The following is a 21,998-nucleotide window of genomic DNA, read 5'->3' as shown; positions in this document are numbered from 1 at the left end:
GAGTTAGAAAGACCAGGCAGTCTTCATGTACCAATGTACAGGAATCAATGGGCACCAAGGTGAGCAGTTGTAAAATTTGCACGGAATTAGTGGAAGGAAACAGTCTTGAGTTCCAAGTTGTTACCAGCAGTCTAGCTAGCATAATGACCGTGTGTAGGGGGTTAAAAAGAATGGGTTACAACAGTTGAGCATATCCTCATAAGCTACCCATCTCTGTAGTCAGTGGTAAGCAATGTTCGTGGTGGTATAAAGAATGATGCCTCTGGGCCATGCGCGACTAAATAAGTGATTTGGACTGATGAATCATGCTATATGCTGTGGCAATCCAATGGAATGCTTTGGGTTTGGTGAATGCCTGGAGAATGTCACCTCCCATCATGTGTAGTGCCAACTGTGAAGTATGGAGAACAGGTAGTTACAGTATGGTGCTGTATTTTGTGGCTGGTGTGTGCTTCTCTAATTGCACCTAAGAAAATGCTAAATGTGGAAGGATACGTACATGTTTTACCATTCTGTGTGCTGCATACAGTACAGGAACAGTTCAGAGATGTTTATTGTATCATAATGGTAATGCCCCTGCTATAAATCAGCATCTGTGAAGCAATGGTTTGTGGACAATAATGGTGCTGAATTGCACTAGCCTACACCAACCCGAATCCTGACACAAATCCTATGTACCACCTTTGGGATTAGACAGAACATCCACCACCACTCAGACCCCAACATCCACCAACACTGCCTTCTTGGTTTCTGCTCTCAAGGAAGAATGAGCTGCCATCAGGTATTGAGATACATCACTGAAAGTGTCCCACAGAGTTCATGCCTTCATAAAGAAGAAAAGTGGACACTCCATATTAATTTTCAGCAATAGGTGTCCGGATACTTCTGATCAGATAGTGTATAAAATGTGTAAGTCTAGCTACATATCCACCATAAATATTGAGATTTGCGAAACTTCCTAGCTTCACACCCATACCGGAATCTTCTATCACATATTTGTAGATATTTCCTTTATGCTCATTTTTTTCTTTCAATAGAACGCAAATTTGATTCTGCTTGTACGAATGATCTTCTTGGCATACTTTCATTACCTATCTCTGTCATAAAATCTACTCTGAGTCGCATGAGGATCTGCTGTATCCTAAGCTTACACTCATGTGGGTGGTGGGGAGGGGGGGGGGGGGGGGCAGGGGAGAGGTGATATAACATTTCAAAGTTAATTAAACTCAGGAAATACAGATGCAAATGATTGCATTGTCAACTGAAAACCCACAAACAGAAAGTGATTTTTGGTCATAAAATGAATACAGTATCAATAGAATTAACCAAATTTTGTGCTATTTACACAGCTTCACACTGTCACCATGTCTTTTCAGTGCATGCTGTTTAGGAAATGCAATGCTCCATTCTACATCTGCACCCACATGGATACTACGCAAATCACTTGAGTGCCTGGCAGATGGTTCATCAAACCACCTTCACAATAATGGTCTATCATTCCAGTCTCAAACAGCGCGCAGAAAAAATTATCACCTATATCTTTCCGAGCAACCTCTCATTTCCCTTATTTTATTACAATGATCGTTTCTCCCTACATAAGTTGGCATCAACAAAATATTTTCGCATTTGGAGGAGAAAGTTGGTGATTGAAATTTTGTAAGAAGCTTCTGTCACAACAAAAAAAAATCTTTTAAATGATGTCCACCCCAAATCCTGTAGTTCGCGATAACACAAATTGTGCTGCTGCTCTTTGAACTTTCTCAACATACTCTGTTAACCCTATCTGGTAAGGATCCCAGACCGCGCAGCAGTACTCCGAAAGAGGACAGGCAGGCGTAGTGTAGGAAGTCCCTTTGGTAGATTTGTGTCTTCCCCACAACATTTTCTCTGTGTTCTTCCCAATTACAGTTGTTCGTAACTGCAATTCCTTGGTATTCAGTTGAATTTACAGCCTTTAGATTTGACTGATTTATCATGTAACAGCAGTTTAACAGATTCCTTTTAGCACTCATGTGGATGAACTCTCACTTTTCATTATTTAGGGCCAGATCCCAATTTTCACACCATACAGATATCTTTTCTAAATTGTATTGCAGGTCGTTTTGATCTTCTGATGACTTCACTAGATGATAAACAACAGCATCATATTCAAACAACCTTAGACAGCTGTTCACACTTTCTCCTAAATCATTTATATAGATAAGGAACAGCAGAGAGCCTATAACACTACCTTGGAGAATGCCAGAAATCACTTCTCTTTTACTACACAACTTTCTGTCAATTATTACAAACTGCGACCTCTCTGAGAGGAAATCACGAATCTAATCACATAACTGAGACGATATTTCATAAGCACACAGTTTCACTAAGAGTCACTTGTGTGTAACAGTATCAAAAGCCTTCTGGGAATATAGAAATATAGAATCAATTTGATATCACTTGTCAATAGCACTCAGCACTTTGTGAGTGTAAAGAGATAGTTGTAGACACATATGAATGATTTTTTTCTAAACCTGTGCTGACTGTGTGTCAATAGACCATTCTCTTCAACATAATTCACAACATTCGAACACAATATATATTCCAAAAATCCCGTTGAATATTGACGTTAATGATATGTAATTGAGTGGATTACTCTTACTACCTTTCATGAATATTGGTGTGACTTGTGCATTAAAACCCAAATGTATGTCTTGTGCACTGGATACAACCATCTTCCTTAACTTTAAGTGTTCAGTGAACAGTAACTACTAAGTTTCAAATATATACCAACCAGATATTTTACTGCTTATGGCTGCCAGCTTTTCTGTTATAGCAATGTAACACTAAGGCAGGTTAACAGAGCAACAATTACACGGTTAATAAAGTTACACTTCTTAAAAGTGTTCATTTAACTTTCATACATCACTTACATGTCAAATATTTTTACAAAGTTCAAAAATTTACATTATGCTCAGAGCCATTCACAAGCAGTGAACACTGGGATTTCGGTTATTCAATGGATCTTTAAGAAAATAAAAAAATAATGCAAGCAAAACTTCTGTACCTTGGCTGTATATGACTCTCTCATAAGAGGGGTGGAGGAGGGGGAACGTGGAGGGAATACTTTCAAACAGGTCTCATGGAGTAATGATGTCACAGAAGTAACGATTAGCACTAAATTTCTAACTTCCACTTTTTGGCTTGTCTCACCGTATAATCTGCTGCCGATAGTGTTATTGGATGTGGTATGGGTGGGGTGGGGGGGCGGGGGGGAGGGGGGAGGGGGGCATGTGGTCAACCCATTCCAGTCCTCCCACCAAGGAAAACCTTTGGTGGACCTGGGAATCAAACCTATGTCACTCTTATGGCAGTCAGCTATGCTAACCCCTCAGCTACAGAGGTAGATAGCTGTTATCCCTAAACAGCAAGGAAATGTGGATGCCACAGTCAAACATCTTAAACCAAATGTCTATTCACTCTGGAAGTCTGCCATGTCAGAAGAAGATAAACCACCAAATATCAACAAAAATTAATTCTTACATACCAACTACACACACACACACACACACACACACACACACAGACACACACAAGATACGCTATTTTCCTCCACTAGAAGTTCCACCATTCTGCACAGAGTGGCATTTCATTTCTGTACAGAAAATAGAACACAACCTTCTCCTTCTCTCTAATACCACTGTCATGTTACAGAGACAGTAAATTATGGAGGCTTTATCAACCACAACATTTATTTTACACTTGAAATTATACAAATTATGAATTATCCTAAATCTGTACAGATAAAAATAAATATACTGGCTTCACCTACAACACTAGAAAGACTACATAAATCATAGAAAACAGCTCCTGTACATGACATCTTCACTCTAATGATTATTATTGTATAAACCCAAAACTAAAGACAAATTTTCCACCAGGACTATGAATGAATACAGCCTCTGAAGTAAATAGCAGTGACCACTTGCCTTACATGCAGTAATGTACAAATTCTTAGTGGTTCTCTCCCCAAAACTTTCCAGTCTAAAGAACCCAAACACACTCTTAGCACAATTTCAGCTCTCAGTGAATGACAAGGTGGGCTACAGAAGGTCAGTTTTGAGCAACTGCCCTCCATTCACAACCATCTTTATTCTTTCCCTGATCCTTTTCTTCGTTTAATTTATGTATCTTATTGATGGACTGTTTCCACATCAATCAAACCTAGTTTCATGAACTTATCTATACAGTTGCAGTGATTTAATGAATTTATTTTCTGTCCCATTGAACTGAAAAACTCTTGTAGCATTTTCAGCAAATTAAAGGGGTCACATAGTGCATACAGAACAAGTGCAGAATGTTCTTCCTGTGGTGTCACCGCCAGACACCACACTTGCTAGGTGGTAGCCTTTAAATCGGCTGCAGTCCGTTAGCATACGTCGGACCCGCGTGTCGCCACTATCAGGATTGCAGACCGAGCGCCGCCACACGGCAGGTCTAGAGAGACTTCCTAGCACTTGTCCCAGTTGTACAACCGACTTTGCTAGCAATGGTTCACTGACAAATTACGCTATCATTTGCCGAGACGATAGTTAGCATAGCTTTCAGCTACGTCATTTGCTACGACCTAGCAAGGCGCCATTATCAGTTGCTGATCTTGTTAATCATGTAACGGCAAGACCGACGGTCACCATTAATGGATTAAAGTTAAGTATTCCACCAACTACGTCCGTTTTACTAAAGTCTAATTTCCTTGTCCTGTTCCAGACCTCACGCCAGCCTGTGTGAGCTATAACGCGTGCCTTTCGGCTTCCTCTTGTAACCTGGTGTTCGCTTTCCTGCCAACCCATAACACTTTCCACAAGGTATTTTGTTTGTTTTACTGTGTGTTACTGAATAAGCAGGAATATGTAAGGTTTTCTCAGTGCACATTTAGGTTCATCTAGAATATGTAAGCTTTTCTCAGAGCATGTTTAGGTTCATTTTTATCACTTGTGCGTTTGTGAGAAATAAGGCCAAATGTATAAATTTTGTGGATCATCTTTGCCCTGCTATATATGCCAATGTCACCTGACTTGAATAGAACAGCAACTATTGAAAACCTACCCCAGTTGCGAAAATAAGCAGGGTGAGTTCCAGCAGCCGAAAGTACTTTCTTTGTGCAAAGCATTTAGCTTACTTGCTTTATTAAATAGTGTCAACAGCAACTGAGGTTTATACCAAATAAATTAACAAAAGATTGAGCTGATCCCTCATGGTATGCAAAATGGGTCAGAACACTAGCAGAAGCAATGAAAAAAGTAAGCCAAATTTAAATGAACACAAAACCCCCAAGATTGGCAATCTTTTACAGGAGCTCAAAATTTAGTACAGACTTCAATGTGAGATGCTTATAACAGTTTCCACAGTGAAACTGTCTCGAAACCTGGCAGAAAATCCAAAAAGACTCTGATCATATGTAAAGTATGCTAGCGGCAAAGCACATTCAAAGCTTTCTTGAATGATAGCAACAGAAACACCACTGATGACAGTGCTTCTAAAGCAGAGTTACTAAATACAGCTGTCTGAAATTTCTTCACCAAAGAGGATGAAATAAATATTCCAGAATTTGAATCAAGAACACCGCCAACATGAGTAACTGAGAAACAGATATCCTCAGAGTAGTGGAGCAACTTAAATCACTTAATTAAAGTAAGTCTTCCGTGTTCAGATTAACTCCCTTCAGAGTATGCTTATGCAAGGACTCCTAGTTAATTATTTATAACTACTTGCTTGGTGAAAGATCTGAACCCAAAGACTGGAAAGTTGTACACGTCACACCAATATTCAAGAGAGGCAAGATTTGTGATTTCCTGTCAGAGGTCACAGCTCATAGTAACTGACTGACAGTCATCGAGTAAAACAGAAGTGATATCTGGTGTTCCCCAAGGTAGTGTTATGGCCCTTCTGCTGCTCCTTATCTATGTAAATGATTTATGAGAATCTGAACAGCCACCGTAGATTGTTTATCGTCTAACAAAATCTTGACAAGATTAAAACCAATTGCAAAACAATGTACATAGGATAGCTGTATGGTGCGAAAACTGGCAACTGACCCTAAATAAAGGAAAGCATGAGTCATCTGCACAAGTGTTAAAAGAAGTCTGTTAAACTTCAGTTACATGGTAAATCAATAACATCTATAAGCCGTAAATTCAACTAAATTCCTAGGAATTACAATTACAAACAACTTACATTAGAAAGAACACAGAAAATGTTGTGGGGAAGGCAAACCAAAGACTGTTTTATTGGCAGAATGCTTAGAAGATGCATAGGGTCTACTAAAGGGATGGCCTACACTACACCTGTCTGTCCTCTTTTGAAGTGCTGATGCGTGGTGTGGGATCCTTACCAGATAGCATTAACAGAGTATATCATGGAAGTTCAAATAACAGCAGCAAATTTTGCATTCTCAAAATACAGGGAAAAAGAGTGTCATGGGCATGATACAGGATTTGTGGTGGATATAATTAAAACAAAGGCGTTTCTCATTGCTGCAGAATCTTCTCACAAAATATCAATCCCCAACTTTCTCCATGAAATGCAAAAATATTTTGTTGATGCCGAGTTACAGAGGGAGAAACAATTATCATAAAAAAAAAGGGAAGTCAGAGCTCACATGGAAAGATACAGGTGTTCGTTTTTTCTGTACACCGTTTGAGAGTGGAATAATAGAGAACTAGTGTGAAGATTGTACAATAAACCCTCTCCCAGGCACTTAAGTGCAATTTGAGGAGTAGCCATGTTGATGGAGAGGTAAATGTAGATGTGAGTCATTCAGAACCTTTCATCTTACTAGTAAGTTCTATCTGATAGTTAAATACCCACAGGGACTATGCTAGTTTTGTGCAGAGGCATGGTAAACTGTACAGAGATACAGGCATGTAGAAATGCTTTCATGGACCATGGACTTTGTGATGGAGTTTATAATAGATACAAACAGTATCCGTGATTGTTGAAAGTGAGATCCAAGCATCACATAAATAACTGTCCCCGCTGATACTTATCAATGCCTGTAAGCAGCTAATGGTCTGGATTTCATTGTAATTTCATTATGATAATTTGGTAGCATGACTTTGTTGAAGAGAAAAAATACGAAGCTTATAGGGCTCATTTAGAAAGTAACCGAAAAAAGTTTGCGACAGTAAATACAGTGGCACGTCCCTCAATATTTATGCACAAATGATGATGTACTAAGATTTATTTTTATTTTCTCTGTCAGGAGCTGCTATTAGCAAGTTACTCTACTATGGCTGTTTCTGTTGCTGTGTATGACCCTCATGTTGACTGTATGATGAATGGTACTTACCTTCTGATAATCATTATGTCAACAGGTGTAAAACTGATGGAGGAGTCCTTAATAATATCCAAAAATGTGTCAAATATTTCACTACCAACTGAGTTTCATTAGTCATTTGCGTTACTGTCTCAGTTAGTGAATCAGAGGACAATCACTTAAGGTACCTGTACTCCTTAACCTAAGTATCAGAGTTTCTAATTTATGTTCATGTTGATAGCTACAATACATACACTGTAGTTCCTATAATATATACACTCAATTCATTTTCACAAGTAATAATCCATGTGTTGTGCACACGCGTACACACACACACACACACACACACACACACACACACACACACACACACACACCACTCAGTTTGTGAGTCATCACTAGGAGCCCCAATGTCAGATAGAAACAGCAGCTTTGTCAGGACAGAAGAGACTTGTCAACAATACAGGTTTGCCAGAGGATCTCATCTGAGATGGGGTGTAAACACTATTGGGCAGCTATGAGTCACAGTTCAAGTGCACAACAGTGTAGCAACAATGAAGTTTTATGGACTCTGAAGTCCTCTTCAGCTCTTGTTTTGGCCATTGGCTGAAAGGGTCATGAAGACTACATCTGTTACCAAGTCAGAAGTGCAGCTTTCAATTAACACTATCATGTTCTGCACCTATGTCAGTCACCCAGTTCCAAGCAGAGCTGAAGGCTCATATCAAACTCTTTGTTGATTTTCTGATAGCCTCAGTTGTATATTTTGCGGCCTATGTTACTGCACAAAGAAGAAACCACGAGTGCAGTGGTCTCAGGAAGAAACCAGGTAAGTAGCACAGTACATTTGGAATGTACTCTCATATTTTTTACATTTGGAGAGCCCTTTGTAAAGCCCAGATGCAGTTAAGTGAAGGACATGACAGAGCTAAGAATGGCTCACTTGCTCGCCATTGACGCATACGTGCCCTGAAATGTCAGAGAAAATAAATGTAAACCTTAACTAAAGGTGAAGCTCTCATCAACATAGAGGTTGTTCTCATGACTGCAGTGTTCTACTAAGCATGGTTCTACCGGGTGTGGTATATCGCAACCTTCCTCCCACCTCTTCACTGACTAAAATTTAACAGACACTACAAACTATTGTGAAACTTTGCATTTTTTACACACACAAATCATTGCCAGCAATGAAAGAAATGCTGGGCAAAATTTCCCCTAGGTAGTATTATAGGCCCTCTGCTGTTCTTTATCTATATAAATGATTTAGGTGATAATGTTTGCAGATATTGCTGATGTTTATCCATGGTGCAAACATTGGCAATTGACTCTAAATAATGGAAAGTTTGAGGTCATCCACATGAAGCCTAAATGGAATCCATTTAACTTTGGTTACACAATAAGCCATAAATTCAACTAAATACTTAGGAATTACAATTACGAACAACTTAAATTGGAAAGAACACATTGAAAATGTGGGTAGGACAAACTAGAGACACTGTTTCAGTGGCAGAACACTCGAAGGTGCATCAGATCTGCTAAAGAGACTGCCTAAACTACACTTGTCTGTCCTCTTTTTGAGTACTGCTTCACAGTGTGGGATCCTTACTAGATAGGATTAACAGAGTACAGCAAGAAAGTTCAAAAAAGGGCAGCATTTTTATATTATCGGGATAATGGGGAAAGAGTGTCATAGACATGATACAGGATTTTGGATGGACATCATTAAAACAAAGGCGTTTCTCACTGCAGCAGGATCTTCTGAAGAAATTTCAATCACCAACTTCCTCCTTTGAATGCGAAAATATTTTGTTGACATTGACCTACATGCACAGAAATCATCATCATCATCAAAACGAGATAAATCAGAGCTCACACAGAAAGAAGCCATATAGACTTGGATTTGTAGCCTCACACTTGACACTGAGCCACAAAGTCACCTTATGTTCTAAAACTGCAGAATTCAAAATAAGATTCAGAGTTACTCTAATCAAACCACAATAGCACTGTGCTAAGAAAATTAAAACAAGAAACTAGAGATAAATAGGGGCAAAATCTCAAATTCCATATGGAATACACAACAGATGAAAATGCTGAACACAGAGGAGGCTACAGAGCCTAAAGGAGTAGCCAACAGATTCAATAAAAAAATTTGGGGTAAAACTGGCCACACATTGGCAACATCATTATTAGTTACCAAAACAATGGTCTGTTGCATGTGATTATAAAGAGGCAAAGTCCACGCTAATTTGTAAGAAGTCACAGGAAACACCTACAGAAGTACAGACCTGTCTAGCAGATGTTAAAACCTTGTAGCATGATTCTGTGCTGCTACATGATGGTTCTTTTTTTAAAGAAAAAAGTTTCTCTGCAAGAATAAAAATATATTCAAAGACCACTGCTCATGTAAAACTGACCGCTCTGTTCACAGTTTTGGGACTACTATACATATGCATATTGTTCTCTACAGTAAAAACACTGCAATAAACTCCACAACCCTCTTATTATTACATAATGAAAAAGAGCAACACTCTACAGTATCTATTTACTGCACTATACATAGATTACATATGTACAGTACAGTAAAAACTGAAGGTATCCTATACACTAGTAAAAAATCACTTAGGAAAAAAGTCAGTTAAAGATCTTTTGTGTACAAGGTAAAATTCTAGACTAAGCTGTAGTGTTCCACCATTTCTTGGTCTACAAAATGTCCATAGGTGTTGCAGTTGATTTCTGCTCAATGTACTGAACGACCATAACAAAAGCATACTTGGCATCAATGTGTGAAGTCCAGGTAGGGGGTCTGTCTTCACCGGCCAAGACCCTCACAATTTCTTCACCATTTTCTTGCAAAACAGCAGCAATAATACAATCGTCATGGATCTCTTCACTCATTTCACAGTCTTTGTCACACTAGAAAATCCACTCCTCACTTCACTAGCACGGGCATTTGGTGGTACAGTATGTAGATCTTTAATGACATCCTGCGTGACGTCATTTTGCTCCCCTTCAAACTGGTCAGATTCGGTCGTAACTTCCACCTGAAGCTTATGGTAAGATTTTTGCAGCATGTCAGATTTTAGTTCCTTCCATGAATCAGCAACTGCATAGGTAGCATCTCTGACATTGAGGGATTTCACAGCTTCAAGTACATCACAACCTCCTTGATATTTTTCTAAAATCGAGCTGACGTACTTTCTGCGATACTGCCTCTTTAACCATTACTCCCAGCTCCATTGGTTTGGTATGTTATGTGACATTTGGTGGAAGGAAGATAGTGTTTTTGTCCCCTTTCACGAGATCCTCAGATGGATCTGATGAGGCATTATCAAACAGCAACAGAGCACAAACAGAGAACTTTTGTTTCAAGTCTTTTACAACAGAAGGAACAAACTTCTCAAATAAAGATTTGAAAAGATTCCAGCCCATACAAGCAGATTTTTGATTGCAGTAATAAACTTGAAAGGAAGATAAGTTGGTCCTGTTCTTGAATGCCGTAAGCTTCTTACATATGCTAATAACAAACGGGAAGCTTGTGTGAATTATCAGCACTGCTGCAAGGAGCAACAATTAGCCTACCCTTTTTATGTTTCATTCCTCTCTCAGTTTCATTTGATGCAGCAAATATTTTATAGTTCAGGTCTGGCTCGTCTACGTTATAGACTAGGCAATCTAACACTTCACTTTCTTCAGAAGTTTCTTGGAACTTCATACAAAACTCCTTAGCCACCTCAGTATCAGCAGATAGTTTTCCACCAGAAATTGAAACACACCAAATGCCATCATGTGTTTTCCAGCAATAAATCCAGCCTTCACTAGCTGCCAATTCGCTTCTGGATTCTAGTCCCCCCCTCCCCCCCAAAGCTATTGCCTTTTCTTTTATAATGAGCCCAGATATCAGGATCCTTTCCTTCTTCCTTTCTTTGTGGAACCACATCCACAATGCATTATCAAGCAGTTCAAATTTAGGCTTTTTCAATGTTCTGCAATTCTTAAGAGCATTTTCACCATCTACTGTCACTCTACATGATTCAAAGTCTGTCCGAATTCTTCTCTACTCTTTAGTTATCATGAAGCCTCTGAGGAGTTCCTTTGCAATTTTTTCGAGTGATTCCCCATTGTCCAGTTTTCGTAGTACTGCTAACTTTTCATTTGATGAAAGAGTAACGTGTTTATGATTCACTTCTGACATTTTGAACACGCGCGCGCACACACACACACACACACACACACACACACACACACCTGTACAGTACACACAATCACAAATATATACAGTACTGTAACAAATACAGAAGAACTATGCCGTACAACCAATAAACAGTAAGCACTAAAAACTTCACAGTGCAGTACTGTACAAAAAACACGATGATAAAAGCAATATGAGATGACGGAGCACTAAAAATGGGCGTGCAATAACAATAATTACCTGTAAACAACAATGGCATGATGATTAGTGAGTCACCACCACAAGTTGGGGCAAGTTTGGCTCAATCATGGTCAGGTCAACCAGAGTGGCAGACTAGCAGAGGGTGGACAAGAGGGGTTCTACTGCAGCATAAAGCCTAAAAATGTTGTATTTTGCCTCCTTTCTCTCATTTCCCATAGGCGACTTATTCTATTACTGAGTGTGTGTCATCTTTATACTGCCTTATGTGAGCAAACACACATTGGTTATCTGTGTCATTACGTTCATCTCAGATGATCCATAAAGTAATAGCACTTAATTCCATATAGTCACAGAGTCCAGAATTACTTCTTGAGTCACACCACCCTCCAATTCCTATTTTACTTTTACAGTCAATGGGTAAGCCTGGGCTTTAGTAACTGTAAAACAAACTGTAATGAGTGCATTTAAAAAACCATGATCTCCAAATATTACACAGATGTAGCATCTATTAAGTTTCACTATGGAACTTAATAAGAATTAATTACGATTTCTACTGTGTTCTTTTCTGGGAAGACATTCTTGTTGACAGTGTTATTAAGGTTTATTTCAATATGAGTGAACAAAAAAAAATCATATAAACCACAAATAACAACATTTGAAAATTGATTACAAGCCTGCATTTGATCCAGTCCCTATGTTATTATTTTCAGTAACTTTACATGTAAATAAATTAAGTGTAGTCAAATCAAAGGTTACAGCTAGAATTTTAAGTATTAAAACTAACATTGTTCATATGAAAGAAAGGAAAAAATTGTTTTTATTTAGCTAAGAAGAAAAAAAGCCTATTGCAGAGTCAGCAAAACAGGTGGGTTTGGCATGGTTGCTTTGCACATCCATCACAACAAATGACATAACATGAGTTTGTACCACATATCTATGGTAACGCCTCATCAGTATTGTCACAGCACTGTGAGCAACTATTGTTGTTGTCTGCAGCCATTTTTACTTCACAACTGAAAGCTGGCAACAGCAGCAGGAGCACAACTTTAATGAAGGCAGAAGTGACACATTTACAGGAAATGCTCAACCCAAAGAGAATTTCTTATTGAATACCAAAAGTGGTCCTGATTTAAAAATGGATAAATGTTTACAATTTGAAAAAACAAACAATAACTGAGATCCGCACTAACTTGAAACTGTTTAACTCACCAGAAGTCTGGCGATATTAAGGTAGCAATGTATTCCAGGTACCAGTACCATGTAACAGGTTTTACATGTGTGTGAAATACGGTGTCTTTATAATTCCGTGCCTCCACAGCTGAATAACACAAATGTTAGTGAGTACCACGACAGCTGCATTTCATCTATGTTTATTTTGTTGCAAATAAAGATCTTCAGGTGACACTTCAAAATCTGCTAACAGTCTTCGTAATTAAGGTTGGTTGGTTTAAAAGAGGGTTTAAGAGGGTGAGAATATAACAAGTGAGACTGACAACACAAAACAGAGAGAAAGGAAAAACCACAAGAATGATGGGAGGGTAACAAACACTTAAATGGACAAAAGGAGAGAAGAAAACCACAGAAACACAAGTAACAGGTAGAAGAGATTAAAACAACGAAACAGATTACCATAGCTGGCTGGCCATGAGAATAAAAAGGAGAAGCCAGCCACTCTGCTACACAATAAAACCTCCACCCTAAACGCACTAGGGTGAAGGACACGGAGGGGGGGGGGGGGGGGCAAAAGGACATGCACTAAAACTTAGATAAAATGATAAAACCCACCCTCACGAATAAATTGTAAAACTAAATCAGCTGATGATACGTTTTCAGATTAAATTAGCAACGAGTCCGGTAACCAAAGATTTCATCAGAGGACAGTCAAAGTTGGACAGTGCACCAGAATATGGGCCACTGTCAACCAGGTGCCACACTGACACTAAGGCAGGTCTTCACGGCACAGGAGGTAGCTGTGGGTTGCTCAAGGGTGGCCAATGCGGAGCCGGCAGAGAACCACATAGTCCCTGCAAGGGGTCCGCATGGAGGACTGCCACACATTCGTAGTCTCATTAATGGCATGTAGTTTGTTGTGCCTACCGAGACTATGCATTCCGTATCCCAAAGCCAAAAAACCTGGTGGCGTAAAAACAAATGCAGGTCAGTTATTGGAATGCCAATCTCCATAGCCTGTTTGGTCAGCCTGTCAGCAACTTCACTGTCTGAGATTCCGACATGTCTTGGGGTCCTCACGAGCACCACTGAACCACCAGACTGGTCCAGGGCATAGGTGGACTCTTGGATGATCACTATCAAAGGATGAAGAGGGTAGCACTGGTCAATAGCTTGTAGGATGCTCAAGGAGTCAGTACATAGAAGAAACGACTCCCCAGGGCATGAACGGATGTGATTAAGAGCACGAGATATAGCCACCAGCTATGCAGTGAAAACACTGGAGCCATAAGGCAAGGAATGTTATTCAATATGACCGCCATGGACATACGCAAAGCCAATGTGACCATCAGCCATCGAGCCGTAGGTGCGAACCACTTCATGCCCTCGGTACATGTCAAGAATTGAGAGGAAGTGACGGTGGAGAGCCCCGGGGTGAATGGAGTCCTTTGAGCCATGTTAAAGATCCAGGCGAAGCCGCGGCCTAGGTGTACATCATCATGGAGGCTTATGCGAATGGACCTCGAGTATAGGTGGTAAAGGCAAGGACTCCAGTTCAGACAGAAGGGATTGAATGTGAACAGCAATTGTAAGCCTTGACCTGGACCGCCAATGTGGGAGATGAACTGCCGAGGGTGGGAAAACAAGACTGTAATTCGGATGCACAGGAGAATTACAAACATGTGCAACGTAACTGGTGAGCAGTTGTGCATGCCTGACCTGTCAGGCCACTGGTCACCGGACTCGTCCTAAAAGCTCCCGTCGCTAGTTGGACGTCACAGTGGTGCACTGGGCCCAGTAAACGCAATGCTGAGGGTGCTCCCCAACCTTAAACCAGACTCACATAGTCAAGGCAGGATTGAACAAAGGCTCCGTAGAGCTGCAGCAGCATAGAGCAATCTGTACCCCAGTTGGTGTTGCTCAAGCAGCAGATGGCATTGAGGTTATGCCTGGAGTGCCACGTAAGTTGATGCAGATGAGGAAGCCAAGTTAATCAGGGCATCAAAAACCAGTCCTAAAAATCAATGTGTCTCCACTACAATGAGGGGATCATCAGTACAGTAAAGTTCTGGTTCCAGACGAACAGTACGATGCCGACAAGTGCATAACACACGACTTTGCAGCCAAACTCTGGAAGCTGTGGGCTAGAGCCCATGACTGCGCCTTGTGGATGGCTCCCTGTATTATTTTTTTTTTTTTTTTTTTTTTTTTTTTTGTTATGGTTTTAGTTTGCAAAACTGCCCATTCTGTGGCTTAGGGAAGGGTAAAAAAAAAGCTAGTAGGGAATCAGCAGCAAAATTCAGAAAATGGGGAAACTAAAGAACAGAAGGAAAGCTTAGAAAACCACTATAGAAGAGGAGGGGGGGGGGGGGGGGTGTTTTCCCCAAGAAGATCCTCAACTGACCGACATCATCTCACTGACACTGATAAACTCGAGTATGCAATTGGCTGAGCGCGTGTCATCTGCTAAAATGGAAGATCTATCAGGCGACAGCTGTAAATGGGCGTGTAGTGGAGTAACATAGGGGCACTGAAGTAAAAGGTGTCTCACCGTCCACAGCTGAGAGCAGTGGGGACAAAACGGGGGAGGATTGCCACTTAAAAGATGTCGATGGCTAAAAAGACAGTGCCCTATCCGGAGTCTAGTTAAAATTACTTATTCCTGACGACGAGTTCGGGAGGAAGAGGTCCAAGCACTGGGAAGACCTTTCACATCCTGCAATTTATTATTGGGAAGTGTAGACCAATGAGCGTGCCATAAAAGAGAGCAACACGACGACAGAAAACACTCTGTAGATCGGCAAAGAGAACCATCCGAACAGCAGGATGAGGAAGAGAGACTGCAGGCTTGGCCACTATATCGGCCACCTCGTTTCCACAGATACCAACATGTCCTGGGTTCCAGAGTAATACCATAGAGACGCCCCCTGCGGAGCAAGTGCAGGCAGTCCTGAATCCGGTGGACCAGAGGGTGGACAGGGTAAAGTGCTTTGACACTGAGGAGAGAGCTGAGCGAATATGAGCGTATAATATAATGTATCCGCTGATGGCAACGGATGTATTGGACAGCCTGGAGAACAGCATAAAGCTCCACAGTAAAAACCGAACACTGGTCGGGAAGCCAAAATCTATTAGGGGTGTCGCCAACAATATAGGCACTCCCAGTGTAAATAAATGCGGCATCCTTCATCGTGCACATAGAGCAGCAGATGCCCAACGATAAAACAAGAGAAGGGGTATCATCCTTGGGAAGCTGACAAAGGTCATGGAGCAGGCAGGTCCGGAGGCAGAGCCAAGGCGGTGCTGTATGCCCAGTTGTCAAGAAAGTTGTAGGAATGTGGAAGGAAAGAGATCTCAGCAGTTGACGGAAGTGGACTCCTGTTGGTAGTAGAGAGGAAGGGCGTCTTGCATAGCCCAAATCCACAGAGGCATCGAAAAAAAGGTCATGGGCCGGATTAGCAGGCATGGAAGACAGACGGCTAGCATAACGACTCAGAAGGACAGCTCGCCAACTGGACAGCGGAGGTTCAGCAGTCTCAGCATAAAGGTTTTCCACAGCGATGATTTAGAAAGCTCCAGATGCTAAATGCAATCCGCGGTGGTGGACAGAGTCGAGATGCCGAAGAATAGACGGACGAGCAGAGGAGTAAACTATGCTTTCACAGTCCAATTTCGAGTGCACTAAGGCGCAATATAGGCAGAGAAAGACCACTCGGTCCGCTCCTCAGGAGGTACCATTCAGAACACAGTGTTCATGGATCACAGACAGCGAGCTGAAAGATAGAAAACGTGGGAGGACAGGCACCGTTTTTTGTCAAGCACAAGTCCCAAGAATTTAGCGACGTCTGCGAACGGAAGGTCAACAGGGCCTAGATGTAGGGAAGGTGGAAGAAATCCCGTGCGACGCCAAAAATTTACACAAGCGGTATTACTGGGGGAAAAGCGGTAGCCAGTTTTAATGGTCCAAGAGTGGAGACTATTGAGACATCCTTGAAGACGTTGTTCAAGAAGGCTGGTCCATTGAGAGCTGTAGTAGAGCGTAAAACTGTACACTAAGAGGGAGCCCAAGACATCGGAAAGGAGACAATCTATAATTGTCAACACTTAGCACAGAGCCATGGGGCACCCCATTTTCTTGGGAGAAAGTAAAGGTGAGAGTAGTGCTCACCAGCACTTTAAATGTGCACTCTGTCATAAATTCACGAATAGACAGGGGTAGCCGACTGCGAAAGCCCCAAGAGAACAGTACGTGGAGGATGCCTGTCCTCCAACAGGTATCGTACGCTCTCTCCAGATCAAAAAATATTGCTACCACTTGGCATTTCCTGAGAAAATTGTTCATGATATAAGTGGAGTGAGCAACAAGATGGTCAACTGCATCCAAACTGATCTTCCCTGAGGTCGGCTTCTACCAGTTTTTCCATTTGTCTGTAAAGAATTCCCGTTAGTATTTTGCAGCTGTGACTTATTAAACTGATAGTTCAGTGATTTTCACACCTGTCAACACCTGCTTTCTTTGGGATTGGCATTATTATATTCTTCTTGAAGTCTGAGGGAGTTTCGACTGTCTCATACATCTTGCTCACCAGATGGTAGATTTTGTCAGGACTGGCTTTCCCAAGGTTGTCAGTAGTTCTAACTGAATGTTGTCTACTCCCGGGGCCTTGTTTCGAATTAGGTCTTTCGGTATCATATCTCCGATTTCATCTTCATCTACATCCTCTTCCATTTCCATAATATTGTCCTAAAGTACATCGCCCTTGTATAGACCCTCTATATACTCCTTCCACCTTTCTGCTTTCCCTTCTTTGCTTAGAACTGGGTTTCCATCTGAGCTCTTAATATTCATACAAGTGGTTCTCTTTTCTCCAAAAGTCTCTTTAATTTTCCTGTAGGCACTATCTTACCCCTAGTGAGATAACCCTCTACATCCTTACATTTGTCCTCTAGCCATCCCTGCTTAGCCATTTTGCACTTCCTGTCAATCTCATTTTTGAGACGTTTGTATTCCTTTTTGCCTGCTTCATTTACTGCGTTTTCATGTTTTCTCCTTTCATCAATTAAATTCAATATCTCTTCTGGTACACAAGGATTTCTACTAGCCCTCATCTTTTTACCTACTTGATCCTCTGCAGCCTTCACTACTTCATCCCTCAGAGCTACCCATTCTTCTCCTACTACATTTCTTTCCCCCATTCCTGTCAATTGTTCCCTTATGCTCTCCCTGAAACTCTCTACAACCTCTGGTTTAGCCAGTTTATCCTGGTCCCATCTCCTTAAATTCCCACCTTTTTGCAGTTTCTTCAGTTTTAATCTACAGTTCATAACCAATAGGTTGTGGTCTGAGTCCACAGCTGCCCCTGGAAATGTCTTACTATTTAAAATCTGGTTCCTAAATCTCTGTCTTACCATTATGTAATCTATCTGAAACCTTCGAGCATCTCCAGGCCTCTTCCATGTATACAACCTTCTGTTATGATTCTTGAACCAAGTGTTAGCAATGATGAAGTTATGATCTGTGCAAAATTCTACCAGGCAGCTTCCTCTTTCATTTCTTAACCCCAATCCATATTCACCTACTACGTTTCCTTCTCTTCCTTTCCCTACTATCGAATTCCAGTCACCCGTGACTATTACATTTTCGTCTCCCTTCACTATCTGAATAATTTCTTTTATCTCATCATACATTTCATCAATTTCTTCATCATCTGCAGAGCTAGTTGGCATATAAATGTGTACTACTGTCGTAGGCGTGGGCTTTGTGTCTATCTTGGGCACAATAATGCGTTCACTATGCTGTTTGTAGCAGCTTACCTGCACTCCCATTTTTTAAATTCATTATTAAACCTCCTCCTCCATTACCCCTAGTTGATTTTGTATTTATAACCCTGTATTCACCTGACCAAAAGTCTTGTTCCTCCTACCATCGAACTTCACTAATTCCCACTATATCTAACTTTAACCTATCCATTTCCCAATTCAAATTTTCTAACCTACCTGCCTGATTAAGGGACATTCCACACTCCGATCCGTAGAACGCCAGTTTCCTTTCTCCTGATAAAGACGTCCTCTCGAGTAGTCCCCGCCCGGAGATTCGAATGGGGGACTATGCCATTATCTTTTAACCATACAGTAAAGCTGCATACATATATCAAATTGCATAACTATTAATTGATGTCACTTAATGATTTCCCTCTGAAAGTGAACTTAATTGCTGTCAGTCGTTACTGAAGCCTCGTTTACATATTCGAAGCCAATGCAGAATGTAAATATTATTATGAAACATATTTCTCAGACTGATGAACACAATAAGTGTGTCTTCACACTCATTTCTGAAATAATTATTTTAAATCAAATACATAGAAATCTAAATTCATGGTGCACACAGTGTAAAAAGATGTAATGTTTTTCATTTTCATATTTAGTGACATTGCTAATATTCATGAGAAAATGAACTTTAGTATTATGTAGGTCAATAAAGTTGACATTTAAAAAGAGATATATCAGATCAGAATAAACTCACTAAGCCAAATATACCATCAAAGAATTAGTTGGTACACTACCTCCACTGTATGAGAGCTTCCACACCAGCAATGACATAAAATAGTGTTGTAACATGAAATATTTAACATGAACATACACTTCAGTTTTAGAAAACTGAGACTGAATTACTCACTCATACAGCAAAAAATATGAATTATGTTTACTCACACACCATACTGCACACAGAAATTAATGAAATACAAGGAAGCCACTCACCATAGGGTCCGGCTCAGAAGGTACCTCATCTGTTATCTCTTGTTTTATCCAGTTAGTATTCATGTCATCCATGGCTGCCACTGTACACGTCTGAAAAACAGACAATCAGATAAAAACATCTGTACTCAATTTCCATTGTTACTATGAGGTATAGCTCAAAGCCAATATTTTCTGTCTCTTATGGACCGCAGCAAACAACAAACTATACAAGAAATACATATGACCCTGGCTAAGAAACAAGCATCCAACGACATGACCTAATTTTTTACAGATAGTCAGAACACAATCTCAAAATCATGTAGAACGCAAATAAATGAATACTGAAATATTTTCACAGTTGCGAATACCAACAACCATCAGCTGTTTAAGGGAATGATGACAATGAAAATCTGTGCTGCACCAAAATTTGAATCTGGATTTCCCGCTTTCCCCAAGTGGTCACCTTAACCACTTTGGCTATCCATCCACGACTCACAGCCATACCCAAACTTATGTGTGTCATCGTTCCTGTGCCACAACCTGTATTCATACACACATTACATAATTCCCACACAGGGGAGGACTTTTAATTTGATGTACTGCCCAGTATTAGTGAATAAATATGATATTTCAGTTTCTGTGCTGTTAAGAGAAACGACGCAATGTTCCTTCGGACGTGCATGCATGTCTGCAGGAATAAGTGCTGCGGCAACTACAGCCATTGCATCGTCATTCTTAACAATACAGGCACTGCAATATTGTATTATAAATGTATACTGATTGCTACAGTTCCTTTGGAGCACCGGCTTAAGGTATAATGCACTATGGGGCACTGGCTTAGGGTACATCGCACTATTTTGTGAACTATGGGAGAGTGATTTATCTGGATGAAACCTACATTTGGCATTATGATCAAGTAAAGAAACTAATATAGTACAGTGAATTTACTAAGTAAAACCATAATGTACACTAGTTGACCAAATTTTGCAGACGAAGAAAGGAAGGTTAAATTGGAGCTTGCAGTTATCTGTTACATCAAAGTTTGTGGAATGATTCTGAGTCTATCCTGATGTACAATACAATGTAAGTGTGCATTACAGAAACATCCGATTCCACCCCCCTGGCTCGACCCATGACGTCATCAAGGTGAGAACATCCCCTAGTTCCACCGTATACAATAGGGTGACCATAATGTCATTGCCTACAAATGTGAATAAAAATACAAACGTCACCAGAAAATTTCATTCTAGCAATAAAATGAAACTAACGGCACAACCGTAGGAAGTAGGCACTAAATTTACGAGGACACGAAAAACAACATCACAAACTAAATATCACATCCTATGTAAAAACAAAAAATTCTCAGCATACAACGTAACGTTACAAACACGAAAATCACATGAAACGTACACTTATATTGAACTACAGAGTTCAAAACGAAGCCCCCGGTATGAGGAAACTAAAACGCGCAACTCCAAAACGTTGTATTGCTAATGCCCTTCACCTACATAGCTCAAACGAAGCCAATGATATCAAAACCACGCAGACAAATTGAAAACCTGAAATGCCCTGCTTACTTGACCAATTAAAATAGAAACAAGAACTATAGGCCTACACCAAAACAAACAAACCATATATAAGGCATTAAAATGCAAATAAAAACAAAACATTACTCACCAACCACAGCCACCAACGAATACAACGAGGTGCCCCCTCATGCCCCCAACACACAATTAACAAAAACCTCCAAACGACCACAACCTCTCAACCCCCCCCCCCCCCCCCCCTCCCCTCTTAACCAACCAAACCACCGAATATTAGTCCTAATCACAACACCCACAAGGAAATAGAACAAACAAAAACTAATACCATTCACACATAAAAAAATGGAAAGATGAACGCTAACCAACATAATACTTGACTAAAACAATCTTCCTGATACCTAAAACAAGGTCCTCCATTGAATAGATCTCAAAATATTGTTGTGGCGTCAGAGTCACATACACAGGTCACTGATCCAAGGAGACAGGACTCTTAGTTAACTTCATATTCTCGTTACACACCACACCCCACATAGTAGGCAATCACACTGAACCGCTGCATAAACCTTACCACTGTCATATCGTTACCCTGTAGAACCGCATAGCATAACTTACATTTTTTCTGTCGTATCCATGCCAACAAAAAACAAGAAAACACTAACACATGTCAGTCCATAGCAAACAACATGAGCACATAATCCCCCGAAACAATAGATCAACTCACTGGCGACTGCAATACGTTCTTCCAGCAAATCCACATAATTGTTATACAAATTCACATCACCGAATGCCACACATAAATCATCTTCCGACATGAACACCCACAAGCGCGCGCCACCAAATGCAACAATACGCCAACTATGTA

General features: G+C 40.5%; 1 protein-coding gene across 1 annotated transcript in view; it reads right to left on the bottom strand.

The window, feature by feature from the left end:
* The window catches only part of LOC124553576 (zinc finger protein 430-like), a 66,618-nt gene extending 45,288 nt beyond the window's left edge, over nucleotides 1–21,330 (bottom strand). Inside the window, exons 1-2 of the mRNA XM_047127422.1 lie at nucleotides 21,270–21,330; nucleotides 19,614–19,703 (exon numbers count right to left, since the gene is read on the bottom strand). Coding sequence (XP_046983378.1) covers nucleotides 19,614–19,685 — 72 coding nt within the window. The 5' untranslated portion in view covers nucleotides 19,686–19,703; nucleotides 21,270–21,330. The remainder of the gene's footprint in view (nucleotides 1–19,613; nucleotides 19,704–21,269) is intronic.
* Between the last annotated feature and the right edge of the window lie 668 nt (nucleotides 21,331–21,998).

The sequence above is a fragment of the Schistocerca americana genome, chromosome 11 (assembly GCF_021461395.2).
Source record: "Schistocerca americana isolate TAMUIC-IGC-003095 chromosome 11, iqSchAmer2.1, whole genome shotgun sequence".
In the NCBI taxonomy this organism is placed as follows: domain Eukaryota; kingdom Metazoa; phylum Arthropoda; class Insecta; order Orthoptera; family Acrididae; genus Schistocerca; species Schistocerca americana.
Note: the sequence above shows the minus strand (reverse complement) of the source record. Positions and strands in the feature narration are given on the sequence as shown.